Below are 16,400 nucleotides of genomic sequence, written 5' to 3'. Positions count from 1 at the left end.
AAATATTCCCATGAAGTTGATCAGAAATCAATCCGAGCTACTAAATTAAATAAGCTAAAGGAAAACAAACTGCAACCAGTTCATTTACAGCAGCCAAGCTGATGGAGGTCATGATGGCTAAGAAAACAGGTAAATCATTTCAGGCAACCAAAACACAGCTGAGGTTTCTATTCAGAAATAACCTTTGCCTTGATGTGGTGTCATACACTGATGATGTTTTACACACGCCCCAAACTCAAGAAAAACAATTTACTAAAAGCATAAAAAGTAGAGAAACATTTAATGTTTTGTTTACAGTATTCTGTAAGATTTACAGAAACATTTACTTATGTGACAAATACATTTCCTTCCCTTTTCAGCTCACAGAGAAGATATACTGTATCTGTATACTATACTACATCAGTTCATCTTACAGAAAGTACATTCAATTTAAAAAGGTGTTAAACATTTTTCAAGGTTTTCACATAGTAAATCTACAAGTCACACTATTGCTTAAGCATTGACACGTTTAAAAAAAAATATTTGTAGACAAAGGGTCACAAAGTATCCATCTAGTGTAGAATAATCCAGGCCAGAATTATATTACACTTTGAAGTAGAAGTGAATTAAATAGAAGTGAAGCAGCCCTTTGCCACAGTAGCTAACTTTAGAACCGTGTTGTTTCATGATTTATGGAACATGCAGCCCAACAAGTTAAATATTTTCTATGTAAATGTCCAAAGCGTTGCATAAACTGTCAGAAAATCCAGAAGTCTGCAAAATAAAAGCTCAGAATTGAAATTTTGGAGAAACCCTGCTTTAATGCATCATGAAACGTAGAAACAAAAAACTTAGGACATGCTTTGGAAAATGGTTTAAATTCAAACAGCTGCAGTGATTTTTAAATCCGACTTTAGAGGACGGCTGTAGATGAATCTCAGTGGCCGAGAAGTTGCTCAGAACGAACACGTTTCATCAGTACTTTCAAACATGAAGTGAAGCTGATTTCATGATCACAGCAGGATTGCGTTAATACAACAGTCACAGTTTTCTACAGGCACATGATTAATGTGAATTTTGTCACAGCAGTGAACAGGAGGTTAAATCAGATCAGTATCCTGATGAAACACAGAAAGTAAGCAGCAGATCCTGAGAATCAGGCTTTTCTCAGTCAGGCACATTTAACTGTTTTATAAACTTCGAATTAATCTTTGGTTGATTTAGTGCGTAGATGCAGGGCCTGCACACGAATGACAGGATTAAAAGGCACTGCTATTTTTAATTATTACCTGTCTGTTACCCATTCTAGGTAGTCTTCCCGGCATTCCTTGCGATAATAAAAGCCATCCCATGAGTTCTGAAGTGTGTGTTGAGATCTGTTGCTTTTTCAAAGTGTTTACCACACACCTTACAGGCCAGCGGTCCATCCTCTTCCTTCCCCTGACTTGCTAAACATTGACTGGAGGGTGAAGTTGGTTCAGAACCGTTCAGAGAGCTCCTGTCATCGTGGTTCTTGATGTTTCCAGCAGAGGGCGATAGAGGCACGCTGAGGATCTGCTGGCTGTCGCTGAAAGCATCTTTGACTTTGTGAATGATGAAGCGATGGCGGGAAAGGGAGGACGTGGACGTAAAGCAGGCGCCACACTGCAGACACTGCAGACTGCCGCCCTCTGTCCCCCCTCGCCTGTGCTGGCTGATGTGCTCCAGGAACGCTGGGCTGTCCTCCGTGGTGAAGCCGCAGGGAGCACAGCTGAACCCAGACTCGGGTGGAGTATAAGGAGCAGGAGCAGAGGAAGATGATCGTAGTTTCTTTACCGGACTCGTTCTGTCTGTTGCTTCTCCGTCCTCCGTCTTCATGGCCGCTCGACGTCTCTTACGGGCCACCAAACTGTTGTCCTGTTCTGAAGAACTGTCAGCTTCATCAGCTCCCTGTGTGCAAGCAAGATAACAAATATTTAGTTTTTTTAGTCTAAATCTCTCCAGCTTTGCCTTACTATTAGAGGTCCAGCAGTGAATGTAGCTCACCATCAGAGAGTCCTGACCCGGGCTGTTTATGTTGTGTCTCATCTGGATGTGTCTCTCCAACATCGATCTGCTGCTGAAGGTTTTCTTACCATCAGAACAAAATCTGAAAAATCACACAAACCCATTTATATGTACTTATATGATTTAGTGTTTATGACGGCAACTGTAATAGAATTGCTTAAGGCACAATAAATACAAAATCAGATTAAAATTAGTCATCTTTTTACATTACAATCAGTGTTCTAAATACAGGTCCTTCTCAAAATATTAGCATATTGTGATAAAGTTCATTATTTTCCATAATGTCATGATGAAAATTTAACATTCATATATTTTAGATTCATTGCACACTAACTGAAATATTTCAGGTCTTTTATTGTCTTAATACGGATGATTTTGGCATACAGCTCATGAAAACCCAAAATTCCTATCTCACAAAATTAGCATATCATTAAAAGGGTCTCTAAACGAGCTATGAACCTAATCATCTGAATCAACGAGTTAACTCTAAACACCTGCAAAAGATTCCTGAGGCCTTTAAAACTCCCAGCCTGGTTCATCACTCAAAACCCCAATCATGGGTAAGACTGCCGACCTGACTGCTGTCCAGAAGGCCACTATTGACACCCTCAAGCAAGAGGGTAAGACACAGAAAGAAATTTCTGAACGAATAGGCTGTTCCCAGAGTGCTGTATCAAGGCACCTCAGTGGGAAGTCTGTGGGAAGGAAAAAGTGTGGCAGAAAACGCTGCACAACGAGAAGAGGTGACCGGACCCTGAGGAAGATTGTGGAAAAGGGCCGATTCCAGACCTTGGGGGACCTGCAGAAGCAGTGGACTGAGTCTGGAGTAGAAACATCCAGAGCCACCGTGCACAGGCGTGTGCAGGAAATGGGCTACAGGTGCCGCATTCCCCAGGTCAAGCCACTTTTGAACCAGAAACAGCGGCAGAAGCGCCTGACCTGGGCTACAGAGAAGCAGCACTGGACTGTTGCTCAGTGGTCCAAAGTACTTTTTTCGGATGAAAGCAAATTCTGCATGTCATTCGGAAGTCAAGGTGCCAGAGTCTGGAGGAAGACTGGGGAGAAGGAAATGCCAAAATGCCAGAAGTCCAGTGTCAAGTACCCACAGTCAGTGATGGTCTGGGGTGCCGTGTCAGCTGCTGGTGTTGGTCCACTGTGTTTTATCAAGGGCAGGGTCAATGCAGCTAGCTATCAGGAGATTGTGGAGCACTTCATGCTTCCATCTGCTGAAAAGCTTTATGGAGATGAAGATTTCATTTTTCAGCACGACCTGGCACCTGCTCACAGTGCCAAAACCACTGGTAAATGGTTTACTGACCATGGTATCACTGTGCTCAATTGGCCTGCCAACTCTCCTGACCTGAACCCCATAGAGAATCTGTGGGATATTGTGAAGAGAACGTTGAGAGACTCAAGATCCAACACTCTGGATGAGCTAAAGGCCGCTATCGAAGCATCCTGGGCCTCCATAAGACCTCAGCAGTGCCACAGGCTGATTGCCTCCATGCCACGCCGCATTGAAGCAGTCATTTCTGCAAAAGGATTCCTGACCAAGTATTGAGTGCATAAATGTACATGATTATTTGAAGGTTGATGTTTTTTGTATTAAAAACACTTTTCTTTTATTGGTCGGTTGAAATATGCTAATTGTGTGAGATAGGAATTTTGGGTTTTCATGAGCTGTATGCCAAAATCATCCATATTAAGACAATAAAAGACCTGAAATATTTCAGTTAGTGTGCAATGAATCTAAAATATATGAATGTTAAATTTTCATCATGACATTAGGGAAAATAATGAACTTTATCACAATATGCTAATATTTTGAGAAGGACCTGTATGTATTATTTTATAGTTTAATGTAATTTTTATCTTGTTGGTAATATAAATATCATGCAAATAAATATCAGTTGCACTCTGCATATTGGAACTAGGACAAGATGTTAGAAAGTCATATGATGATAATCTTCTCGGTAAATATTGCGATGACAGAATGAGTTGCCAAAAAATGAACGCTTTACTCGGCCTCCTCTTCATCCTCATCTTGGCTTCCATCTCTCTGACCTTCAGCCTCTTGGACACGGTCACCTGTGTCAGGTGAGGGCATCGACTGCAGTGAGACGTCATCTAAAAGCTACGTCTAACTGGAGCTCTGTCAAAATGTATCGTCTCTATTACAGTAAAATTCATTTATTCAGTAACTTTTTTATTTTTATTTGAATTACTGAAATAAAATATGTTTTTGATTACTTTCTAATTTGTAAAGATGCCCCTGTACAAAGCTTTTCTGAAAGGCCTTATCCAGAGGGCAGCATATGTCGCTCTAAAATCTGCACGCTGTAGTTTGTTTGGCGTTCTGGTCGTCAACATCTTCATCACAGTTGGAAATCATATTTGATCCACAAATGGGAGGAACATTGACATAGTAAATAAAACCGAACATTGGAAACGGGGTTGCGTCCCACCAAGGATGAAGCAGAAGCAGGGCACAGTTGTGAACTCACTGGCAGCGGAAGCCCCGGTTCAAGGCTTTATGCTTATCTCTGATGTGGCGCCTCATGCTGGACGTGGTGGTGAAGGAGCTCTCACATTTGTTGCAGGGAAACTTCTTCAGAAACTAAACATTATAGAAAAAAAAATCATATGTGTATATCAGTTCATTTCTAGCTTTGTCTAACACCCAAAAAAAGTTTAGTAAGACTGCAAGTCTTTGGCAGCAGATGCTTCCCTGACCTTGGCGTGCTGTTCGCCCATATGAGCGATGTATTCCTCCCGCTCTGTAAACTGCGAGTTGCAGGAGCGACATTTCCACACTGTAGGTGCTTTCATCCTTTCAGTCTTGACTTTCTCTTTATCCATCCATTCCTCCTCTGAGCTCTCCAATTTCCCAGGTAAATGTGAGGCAGGGGTTGGAACTGACGGCACCTCTTCTTTTAACGTGGAAGTCTTGTGGGTCTAAGGTGGAGAACGTGTGAAATATCAAACAACTGAGTCAGACAATGCCTAAGGGAGATTTTTTTTGTGATGCTACCTTAAAACATATGGAAGTGTACCTTGAAATGATCCAGGAGGGAATTCCTCTGAGAAAACAGTTTGGTGCACTCAGGGCATTTGAACACGTGCACCTTCTGATTGGTTAAATGAGTGTCAAAGTGGGCGTACAGTAGCGGCTTGTGAGTATAAACTGTGTCACACATGACACATTTATAAATCAGCCTGTAAAGAGTTATAAAACACTACAATGAATAAAGACAGCGTACTGCTTAGTGTGCTTATGAACATAAATGAACTGTATTTACATGGCCTTTGCATCAGTGAGGTCTGAATGTTGAGCTGAGATGTGGTTCTGGATGCTGGGGGCAGATTTGAAGGCCATGGGGCAGCTGGGGCACTTGTGGAACATGTCACAATGAGCCTGCTGGATGTGGGACTTCACTGAGTTCAGCCCCCCAAACACCACCAGGCAACTGGAACATCTGCACAGAGCAACGTTAAAGTGACTGAGAAACGTGTCAGAAGTTGTATTTTATCAGCAACAACACCCCTTGAAAAAGCGAATCCTCACAATTCCTTAAATGCGTCTGAAATGAAAACAAAACTTTATGCGATAGTTTAGAAACCCAGAAAGGCTTTGTTTAACTACACAGAGATATCGTACCTGTAGCCGATGCGGCGAGAAAAGTGCAAGCAGGTCTCCTGCAGGTGTTTTTGAAGCAGCTGCTGCTTGGCGGTGCCCCCGCACTCTGGGCAGACGTGCGGCGGGGAGCCTTGGTGGACGCGCTGGTGGGCTGCAGCACTGCAGCTGTTGGGCAGGAGCATGGGAGGAGAGCACTCTGTGCAAGACTACAGGTAAGAGGAAGGAAATACATAAGAATCAGGTGTAAAACTGAAATAATATCATTGAAGTCAACTTTACCTCCTCTAACAATGTTGAATCTTTTTAAAAGGTCAGAGATAGATGATGGATTTACACTGCCAAAAGCATCCAAACCCCTTAATCTTTAACATTCTGTCACATTATAAACGCAAACATCAACGTACTTCACTGCGATTTCATGTAACAGACCAACACAAAGTGCTGCATATTTGAAAAAAGAAAATAAAACAGTACATTGTTTCCATGTTTCTATGTACTTTGACCAGCTCTGCTGTTCCTGCTGAAGAAACGCATCCCCACCATTGTTTTACTATCGCTTTTGTTCACGGAGTGCTTTTTCAACCATTCACAAAGACTAACCGTGCTTTTCATTATATATTTACACTTTTCTGACCAAAAACATAAGCAAACTTACATTGCTTTTAGCTGGCTTGATCTCCTGGAAATGGCCGGACAGCTCCTCTTTGCTGCCAAACTGAGTCTGACACTCAGAGCATTTATTAGTTGTGTATTGCAGCATCTCTGTTTCTTTCTTGGAAGCTACAGCATTATGTGATGGCTTTAAGGTGACCTGGCCTAAAAAAGAAAAAATAAAGAAACCAGACTTGATCATAAAGGAAAAATATGACAATAGTGGCATCAAAGAGTAATTAAAAAAAAAAAGGATAATAAAATAAACCTCCTCTCACCCCCTGCAGCAGCTGCTGGTTCAGGCTGGCTGATCATCTGCTCCACAGGTACGGGCTTCATGACCAGGTGTGAACACTGCATGATCAGGCCTTTCTCCTTGTGCTCTCTGGCGTGCAGCAGCAGGCTGCACTTGTTGAAGAAGGCCAGCCGTTTGGCGCAGTGATTGCATGTCACCTCAATCCTGAGCGAGCGCCTGCCGTAGTGTTGGGCCAAGCTCTGCTCCAGAGCGAAGGCGTCGCCACACTCCAGACAGCGGTAACCCTGCGGGAAACCAAATGGCCTCTCTATCAGATATGGATGATTTTTACATCTCGCCAAGAAAAATATAAACATAAAAATATGTTGTCACAGAACGACATCCACCTATTTCCATACAGAAACGCCAAATTATAAACTTCAATACACTACGTTAGCCAACACGATCTGTGTTGGCTAACGTAGCTCATAGCTCAAAATATTTCGAAAATTAGAAAGACCAAAAACAACATCATATATTTATAAATGAATTCGCTGATGATGAAGCAGTGAAAGCTCACCTGTGCAGGAAGGGAAATGCCCCACTCCACTGGGACTGGGGAGCTAAGGTCTGGTTTATAACTGGGAAGAAGGTTTTTGTTATTGAGGATTTTGTTGAAGGCTTCCACCAGGCTGGTCTGACTCTTCGAAATGATCGCCCCAGTGTTGTTGACTATAGAAGCCGGCCTGCTGCTGGTTTGAGGAGCTAGAGGTGCCGGCAGGGTGATCCCACTGTTGAGAGTTTTTTGACCGAGGCTGCGGAGGTTGATTGCAACAGGGTTGGCCCTGGAGGGGGGGGGGGAGACGGATGGCAGCGTTGCAGTTTTTGTGATGCTCACAGCTGTAGGGGACACTCTCTGCTTCTTCTCCTTCACTGTACTGACACCTACTCGTGTTGCTGTGGGTAAATCCGTCTGCTGCTGTAGCTTCTTTTTGGATTTTACGGTTTGGTTTTCTGGAGACGGTTTCGAGCTCTCTGCGTCCTTCATGGAGGCTTTTGTTATTCTTTTAGGAGCCAGATTAGTGACGGTCCTTGTGATGCTGCCAGTTGGCATTTTAATTTTAACTTTGAGTGGTCTCGGTGGAGATGGCGTCTCTGTGTGCTCGCTGCCAGCATGGAAATTCTCTTTTGATTTTTCTCTATCTGCCATCATCTTTTCACCGACATCTTCGGTTTCCTCAGATTTGTTCTCCTCTCTGCGCTCAGCTTCAGCATGCGGCTCTTTCTGGAGGACTTTCTCCTGATTCAGATCTGGGTCTGAAGCCGAACCCAAATCAGGGCTACTGCGTCTATTCAACAGAAGACCCGTCTCACTGGGAGGTGGACTCTCAGGTGACTCTCTCTCATCAATCACATGCTCTGGGTATTTCTCCTCTTTGGGCACCGCCGGGTTTGTGCCAATGGAAGATAGGGTCTGGTGTTGTGGAGCTGTGGAGGAAGAGCTGGGTTGGAAAGGATGTTCGCGTTCCTCTTTTGGAGATTTAGGTTTTGCAGAGAGATTAGGAGGCTGAGGAAAAAGAGAAAATGCATTTTCATACATATGAGGAAGATCAGAATGTAATTTCTCCAGCCGTTTGCGTTTTGGAGGGGAGGCCATCATAGATTCTGGGCTCTCCTGTATCACCAGTGGACTCTCAAAGTCTGGATCGGACTCATCTTCATCCATGTCCGCAACACATTTGGTTTCATCTGTCATGCTGCCGTTTCGTTGCAAAGGAGGAGAAGAAGGATTAACAGATTTCCCCCCCAGAGAAGGCTGAGGGGTTAAAGAAGGTGGGGACCGAGGTGATGATGGGATAGCACCAGCCGCTGTTGAAGACTGCGAGTACAGAAGGGGCGACAAACTGTTAATAACATCCGTGGTAGGTTCGGCTCCTTCATCTCCCTCATTATCACTCAGCGTGGAGCTGAAAGAAGGAGGCTCAGGCCATGGTTGTGTGCTGGCCTGCCCCTGATTGATGGGTTGAGCTTCCTCAAAGCCATTGGTAATCTGAGGCTCCATGGCAGCGTTGGCAGGCAGTTTGGGCTCCAGCTGTGAAGTAAAATCCTCTAACTTGACTGGAACCTGAGAGGCTAAGGCACTGCTTGAAGGATTATCAGTTTTATCCCTGGCAGACCTCTCTTCCTCCTCCAAAGACTCGGACCGAACCGTGTTCTTCACAATGACGCTGACCACAGGCGGCTCAGAGTTGGGGAAGCAGGAGGAAGTCCCACTCTTGCTTCCTCCAGGTGCATTAGTACCCCCTGCATCCCGTTGCTCGGAGGGATTAGACTGAATCGCCTCTTGTGCGTCAATGTCAGGGATGTCGAAAGCCGCTAGCAAGTCATCAAAATCAGGGGTCTTCATGTCCCCCATCGCCAAGTCCCAGAACCTGCAGAGGTAGCCGTTGAGTCAGTGATGGCAGCGTGAACTCGGCTAACAGTTGCTAATTTAATAATGAGTTAAAACCGAGCAGCTGATTGATTAAAATGGTTGAACTGCCAAAGCATGCTGCAAATTATTTGCATGCAAATATTTAACGGATCCAGAATAAAAACAATGACTAACAGCTAAAAGTCAGAGGCAGACAAACTTTAGCTGCAACAAGTTGGAGCTAGCAGCGTTAGCCGCTAACAGTTAGCATCCCATGCTAACGCCCCGGAACCGTTAAAACGCTTTAATTTGACCAATTAAACGCTCGGATGATTACAATCTCATTTAATCCATTTAAATGCGCGCTGTGCTTTCACCATAACCAAGCTTGGAGATATTATTGCTACCTGACGGTTGGCGAAGTTGGTTCCTGACTTTTCCTGTTGGTCCCGTCAGTTTTCCGTCAAAAACTCTGCGACAGTCGGTTCTCAGCAGCGACAGCTACAGGTTTACAGTCATGAACGTTGTACCAAACGGTATCATACTGGTATTTAGCTTCATTTTCTTTCAATGTATGCAAATACAGATGCAGATATTGATTATAAAGTAGAGGAAGAACTTATTAGTGTTGTAAAGTTGAATGGAGAGCCGTTTCATTTCAAATGAAATAAATAATACTATTATCCATATATTATTCGTAAATATTCCATCAAATAAATAAATGTAACCATGTAATGAAACAAAATAAATATTAATATTAATATATAAATGTTTAGTTTATTTTGTCGTTTATTTTAAGATTTATAAGTCAATAGACTGATAAAACATGCACTGGTCACTTCAGATGGTCACTCTGTTACAATTACCATTTCTTCCTGTTGTTCTGTTCTTTTATATATTTTTTTATTCTTTTTTATATAGCCTATATTTATACTGTCTTGCTTTCACTTGTTCTGTTATTCTAAGCCTTGCAACAAAATCTTGCTCAAATGTACATTGTGAATGTCCAGTTAAATGACAGTAAAGTTTAAGTCTACTCTTATGTATTTACTTTGAATTTTATTTATGTATTTCAAGATATATTTATTTATGTATTTCATAATGATGTTTTAATTTGTGGCACTTTTATTTTGTAACGATACTTTACGCATGGCTGGTCATGATTGGTTGGTACTTAATCACACTATGCACCTGATTGGTCTTATTGTACCTGGTTGCAAAACAGTGGCCATGAGGTAATAACTCAATACCAACATATTTCATCAAATAGGTTACAGAACTAACAAACAGTGTGAACAACATGATATGGAGTGGACGTGATGATTTTAATGTCACTCTACAACTTCTAACAGTGACTTTGTGGATAATAATACCTATAAAAACCCTTAATGTTACATGGAGAATATTTGTAATATCTGTGGCACATTTTCCCAATGTTAGAGTTGTAGTATGATCAAGATAAGGTGTTCTGTGTGTGCTATGAATTTGATGGCACTACAACATGCTATAGTGAAGTTATTACTTACTTTAATGATAAAACATCATTAAAATGAAAGCCATTTATCCAAAGCTATTTGATTGATAAAGCAAACTGTTATTTGTGATGGTTTTTTTTTCTATCCTACACCTAGCAAAAGGGATTTTACTGAATATTTGGCTATTTAGGCTATAGGCTTTGGGAAATACTTTAACAGTTTTTAGAAGTATTATTTTCCAATCCAAGAAATGTAGTATGAAAAACGTGAGATCACATACACATAAAATGATTTTGATGACAATACACCTCTCCTTGGTGACGCTATTGAATATTTCTCCATCATATTTTCCACATTTGCAGATGGTCTCTACTCATTTGAGGACCAGCAAGCTCTGCATAGAGGCCAATGCAAGTCTCCCAGCAGGTGGTAGGCTAATTTGGGGAACATACGATTGTAGTTCAGTCTGCCTTGCTGTGGTTGCAGAGAAGTGTCGGTTTTGTAGAAGCAATGTTCCGCTGATGAGTTATTGATCCGGAAAAGCCGAATCTGTGAATATCCTTCTAACTTTACCGAAGTAGAACATATGAGACTGACGTGGGTAATTTAGTTCTAGTAGATCCTTTGACAAACAACTTGTCAGAGACAGAAGCATAAATGGGGATATGATCAGTAAAGAAAGATGTGATAATGAAGATGAGTAATTATTTCATTTTTTTAAACACCAAGAGACTGACCTTAATTAACTGCTGAACCATGTTACATACACAGGATTACCAAGGTAACCAGATGTCATTTTATGTGTCCTGCAGAATAATAAGAGCTGAATGAAAATGTTTGAACAACATAACCTTCACGAAGTTGGAATCTATTGCAGGACTGTTGATTCGCATTTGTTTTATATCAATAATTTTGCATTTGTTATCATGCAGTCAAGTTGAGATTAGAATTTTTATTTCAAGACAGATCAAGAAATGAAGAATTATTAACAATTATATGAATAAATAACTGTAGACTGTAACACTGCTGACATTGCATTCATGTCCATCTTCATGTTTTCAGAGAGGTTAATAAGTGGTGAGCTGAGAAATTATGGAAGCAAATCGTTACCATATTTTCAGAAATGCTTTTTCATTTTAAGAATGTGGCTGCAATGTTTGATTCATAAATGAAATTAGTAAGCCTGCCACAGGAACTACCAGTCCTGCCACTGCCACAAATTCAGCTCGGCCCTGCTGCAATTCAATCAATTTCTCGGCACGATTGCAATGTAATGCAATGCAGACGTGCACAGCGCCCCCTACCGAACAAGATGGGTAGCTCGGTCAGCAGGGAGCTCAGGAAGAGCGGCTGCTGACGTCACTCTGCTGCGCCCGCAGCTCGGAATGCTTTTTCGTTTTTGAGTTCTGGGCAGTACTTTGCGGGCAGACCACGAAAACGAAAAAGCAATGTCTGCTTTGTTTTCTTTTTGATTATGGCATAAAATGTGCAGTCATGAAGAAGAAAATGCAAATAGGATGATTGATTACTAATTTTATTTATGGGTCAAATAATGCAGCCACATTCTTAAAATGAAAAAGCATTTCTGGAAATGATTTTTTATTTTCAAATTTTACATTTCAAATTGAATTTTGGTATCTATTTGCTGGGGTACATTTTGAAAAATAAATCTCAAATGTCATTTTCTTTTTCTTTTTAATTAAGTGAAAGAATGAGCAGTCTTGAAGAAGAAAATTAAAATGCAAATAGGATGATTGATTACTAATTTCATTTATGAATCAAACAATGCAGCCACATTCTTAAAATGAAAAAGCATTTCTGAAAATGCTTTTTCATTTGAAATATGGTAACGATTTGCTTCCATAAGAAATGACCAGGTTGGTGTACTTTGCCAGTCCTGTCAGTGATGGAGTGATGCATAAACTGGCAAGTGGAAAGGTAGAGTGCTGGAGTTCGCTGGGTGATGGAGAGGATGTCAAAAATAAAATTTAAATCAAAGTGATCAGAAAGTAATTTTTCCAATTGCAAGCATTACAACATTTTTTTCTGAAATTCCCTGAAGATGCCAAGACTATGTATGAATATAATAACTTATGTACAATCAGTGAAAATTGGGGGAAAATTGCAAAGGAGAGACCATGCCAATGATCAAGGTGTTTGGTGGGGGCTTGCTTGTTGTACAAAGATTCTGTTTGGCATTGCTGTTTTCTCTTTGTGTATTTTGTCTGGCTTTTACTTCCAAGATGCCCAGTATTGGACAGCACTTTATTTCTTTCATTAAAGATATGTTATGCTGCTGTTTTTAGTGTCAGCCTGATGAATCTGCTGGTTTCTTTGTCTTTGAACATCATGACACAAGTGGAGGATGCTTTCTAATAGACTTGCTTCTCTGTCTATCCATGGCATTTGAGAGCTCTATGAAAGATGCACCTGACCTTGTTTGAAAAAGCTCCTCAATTTTCTGGACCAGAATGAATGCCGACACAGTACTCCTGGTTTGAATTCCTTCAGTGTCAACAGGGTACCGTGCTCTCATTCCAGACTTTTATCATTTTGCTTAATTTAACTGGAGTATCCATCGCAGACGTTGGAATGTTTAACTTTATTAACAAATGTAAGATGGTACACAATACAGGTTTCGCTGTTGGTGAGATCAGGAGTACTTGTGTTTCTGATCAGCTGGTCTACACTCAGGCCAGGACCGGGAAATGTCTGGGAAATTGTCCAGGAACCCTGCCAGAAGACTGCTGTCATCCTCCTGTTAGCTTCCTGATTTGACTGATGTAAGAAACTGGCTAACGGAGCTTGATCTCAGTGCTTGGTGAAACTTCACTAGTGTTGGGGCAGGATTCATTTGCCTTATGCAGCTGAACATGTTTTCAAGACGGTCTGCAGTACTTCTTCCTGCAGGATCCTTCCTCCTCCTTGGTTCCGGGTGATGACAGCATCTGCCCTCAGTCTAACTTGGCCTCTCTTTGTCTCTGTAAACTGCTCTCCCTCAAAATGTGCATGTTGAGGGAGAGCAGTGTATTATCGGTGTATTTCCTTTCACATTTTACAATTTCATTGGGGCCCTGTGCATCTGACAGTAAAACATGTTGAGCCCTGATTGAAAATGTTTGAGTGTGCAGATTAAACTTACAGCACACAGCTTTCTCTTATTATGACCTCTGGTGATGGCAAGGTTGCTCTTGCTGACTTGAGCCAACCATTTTCTTCTTTTTTCAGTGTCTTTAGGGGAGCGATACATTCTGATTTCTTTCTCAGACCAATTGGTGCATCCAAATGCAGCGCAGCCAACCCTGGTAAGGCAATCACCCTCAACACTTTAATTAGTATTTTTAATGTTCTTCCAATTACTTCCTTCAAAGCAGCACATTTTACCACCTTTTTCAGTATGACTTTACAGCTGTGACAAAGATTGTTTCTGAGGCCTCTGAACTGTTGCTCTATTGTCGTTTTCAGGGAGGCCAGCAGATGTGGTGGTCAATGTCAAAGGGTTGAACCCTCATTAAGGACTTTTGCACATTTCCACATTGTGAAAATATGATTAGATACAGTTTATTGATACAGATGTAATAACTAATCAGTATAAATTTTAGTAAAAGTACTTCTTTATTAAACCTTGTTTTACATTTTACATAATATTGTATATAAAATGTTTGGTTAGTTGTTTCTGCACGCTTGTTTTGTCATTTAAAATGGTTTTAACCAGAAACGGTTTTATTTAAATTCACATTTTAATCAATTAATTACTATTTGACAATAGTTGTCAAACTAGATGAACAATCATCTGGGTTAAAGATGCATGTACTCAGTTCACATGAAAAATAAAAAAAGAAATATAAAATAACTGTCTTTACAGAAAAGAAGAATTCATCCCAGGTCATCAGTCAAAGCATCTACAGCCCCATGTTTTCCTCCAAGTCATTTAAAATTTAGATCAGCTCTGTCATTCAGCTTATTTTATTCATCTGATATCAGGCAGGGAGAACAGACAGACTGAAGGACATCTGCTACACACGGGGTGTTTAGGAGTAAATCTTAGAAGCAGTAATGTCGCATGCTTTTTTGAAGGATGTAGATCTGAAGGCCAGCTGGAACAGCTCTTAACCATGGGCATTTTTAAGTGTTTAGGAGTACAAGGTATAGCATGCTAGTGAAAATCAGAAAGAGCTTTAAAATGGGTAATATTACTGCTATTTGGTTTTCTTGACGTCCATAACATTATAAACAACTGTATACTGTATACATGCTTATATGCATCAGCGTAATGCATTAACAAACATTTGACTCTGACCAGAACCGCCCCACAGAGAAAACTCCACTCCCTCATTTGAATATAAGAGCATGAAATAAAAAGAGCCTGAAATAAAAACTGAAATTAAAGTCTTGGAAATATGTGAAGTAGCTTTACAAAATAAGTCACAAAATAAAACATGAGGGCTGCATGGTGGCGCAGTTGGTAGCACTGTTGCCTTGCAGCAAGAAGGTCCTAGGTTCAATTCCCAGCCAGGGGTCTTTCTGCATGGAGTTTGTATGTTCTCCCTGTGCATGCGTGGGTTCTAACCGGGTACTTTGGTTTCCTCCCACAGTCCAAAGACATGCCTGTTAGGTTAATTGGTCACTCTAAATTGACCTTAGGTGTATGAATGAGTGTGTGCATGGTTGTTTGTGTGTTGCCCTGCGATGGACTGGCGACCTGTCCAGGGTGTACCCTGCCTCTCGCCCATAGACTGCTGGAGATAGGCACCAGCTCCCCTGTGACCCACTATGGAAGAAGCGGTAGAAAATGACTGACTGAAAATAAAACACCATTATGAAATACATAAATGAAATCTTGAAATAAATAAATGACAAAATAAGCTAAAAAAATATATATTTTTTTTATATTTTGTTTATTTGATGGAATATTTATTAATAATTTAATATTAATAGTTTTTATTTAATTTTGAAAAAAATGGCTCTCCATACCCACATGAGAAATTCAGCCAAATAGGCTGAATGGTTAGTGTCATCAGTTGTTGTGTTCTTGTCTGACCAACGTGCAGAACAACACTCGGGAGCAGCATTATGAGTAGCAGAGCTTCCTTTAATAATTATTATAATAATAATAGACATTGAGCAGGTAGACGTCAGCAGGAACTGGTGGAGAACAATGAAACCAGAGAGTATAAATACTGAGGGTGGAGGGATCAATGAACAAGGAGAGCCAATCAGGAAAATCAGGAGCAGCTGGTGAGAGAGAGACAGCAGGCAACTGAAGAAGGGTGGCTAATTAACAGATGAGCATTGAATCCAGGGGAATAACAAAACATCTAAGTGAACAATGGAACTAACTAAAGAACATCAACAGGGAGGAACCATCTACAAGGAAAAACAATCTAAAACATCTAACACAGGAATCCAAGCAAGAATGAATGATGATGATTTGAATGAAGTAAAATAACAGCAACAGAAGTAGAGAAAATAGACAAGGAACTCAAAACCTAAGACTGGCAGATTATGACAGAGATTCGTTTGTCCAGGTTTGTGCCGTTAAATGTTTCGTTTGTGCTGCTATGGTCAGATATCAAAATTATTTTTTAGGTCCCATCTAAACCTTAGACATCTGATGGACGTGCAGATCATGTCTACTTCGAGACCGTTGGTCCAAGATCAATTCTGGACATCTCCACAAGGTCCACTTTTTGGACGTCTAAAACAGCAGCTACAGAAGACTTCATAAGGATAGATGCTGCAGAGCATCTGAAACATGCACCGCAAAAAAGTGGAGGCGGAGGACAGAAAGTCATCACTCAGGACTGATGGGTTCAAGTCGGGTTGTGTAATTTTATATATTTGTACTGTATATATGCAATAAAAAATAAAGTTGAAAATGTTTATTTTTGTTTTGTATGAGGTACAGACACAAGTTGTCTAATTCATTTTTTATATATTGCTTGTTTTTCCTTCAGTGTTAAG

General features: G+C 40.8%; 1 protein-coding gene across 1 annotated transcript; it reads right to left on the bottom strand.

Annotated features, from left to right (window-relative positions):
• Positions 1-261: 261 nt before the first annotated feature.
• znf687a (zinc finger protein 687a) lies at positions 262-9,592 on the bottom strand. The gene is made up of 11 exons (XM_047360547.1): positions 9,369-9,592; positions 7,129-8,980; positions 6,592-6,853; positions 6,318-6,478; positions 5,684-5,868; positions 5,325-5,501; positions 5,079-5,241; positions 4,759-4,980; positions 4,530-4,642; positions 2,005-2,107; positions 262-1,908 (listed from the first exon to the last, which is right to left on the bottom strand). Exons 2-11 carry the CDS (start codon positions 8,962-8,964, stop codon positions 1,285-1,287), a joined length of 3,846 nt encoding a protein of 1,281 aa, XP_047216503.1. The 5' UTR covers positions 8,965-8,980; positions 9,369-9,592; the 3' UTR covers positions 262-1,284.
• Between the last annotated feature and the right edge of the window lie 6,808 nt (positions 9,593-16,400).

Source organism: Girardinichthys multiradiatus, chromosome 3 (genome assembly GCF_021462225.1).
Source record: "Girardinichthys multiradiatus isolate DD_20200921_A chromosome 3, DD_fGirMul_XY1, whole genome shotgun sequence".
In the NCBI taxonomy this organism is placed as follows: Eukaryota; Metazoa; Chordata; class Actinopteri; order Cyprinodontiformes; family Goodeidae; genus Girardinichthys; species Girardinichthys multiradiatus.
Note: the sequence above shows the minus strand (reverse complement) of the source record. Positions and strands in the feature narration are given on the sequence as shown.

What these genes read in the sequence shown, in the direction of transcription:
- znf687a (XM_047360547.1), bottom strand. Translation starts at nt 8,964, where the DNA reads ATGGGGGACATGAAGACCCCTGATTTTGATGACTTGCTAGCGGCTTTC. An exon ending in ACCAGCAGCTGCTGCAGGGG is followed by an intron (nt 6,479 to 6,591) that starts GTGAGAGGAGGT and finishes TTTCTTTTTTAG; the next exon opens with GCCAGGTCACCTTAAAGCCA. An exon ending in CTCACTGATGCAAAGGCCAT is followed by an intron (nt 5,242 to 5,324) that starts GTAAATACAGTT and finishes AACTCTTTACAG; the next exon opens with GCTGATTTATAAATGTGTCA.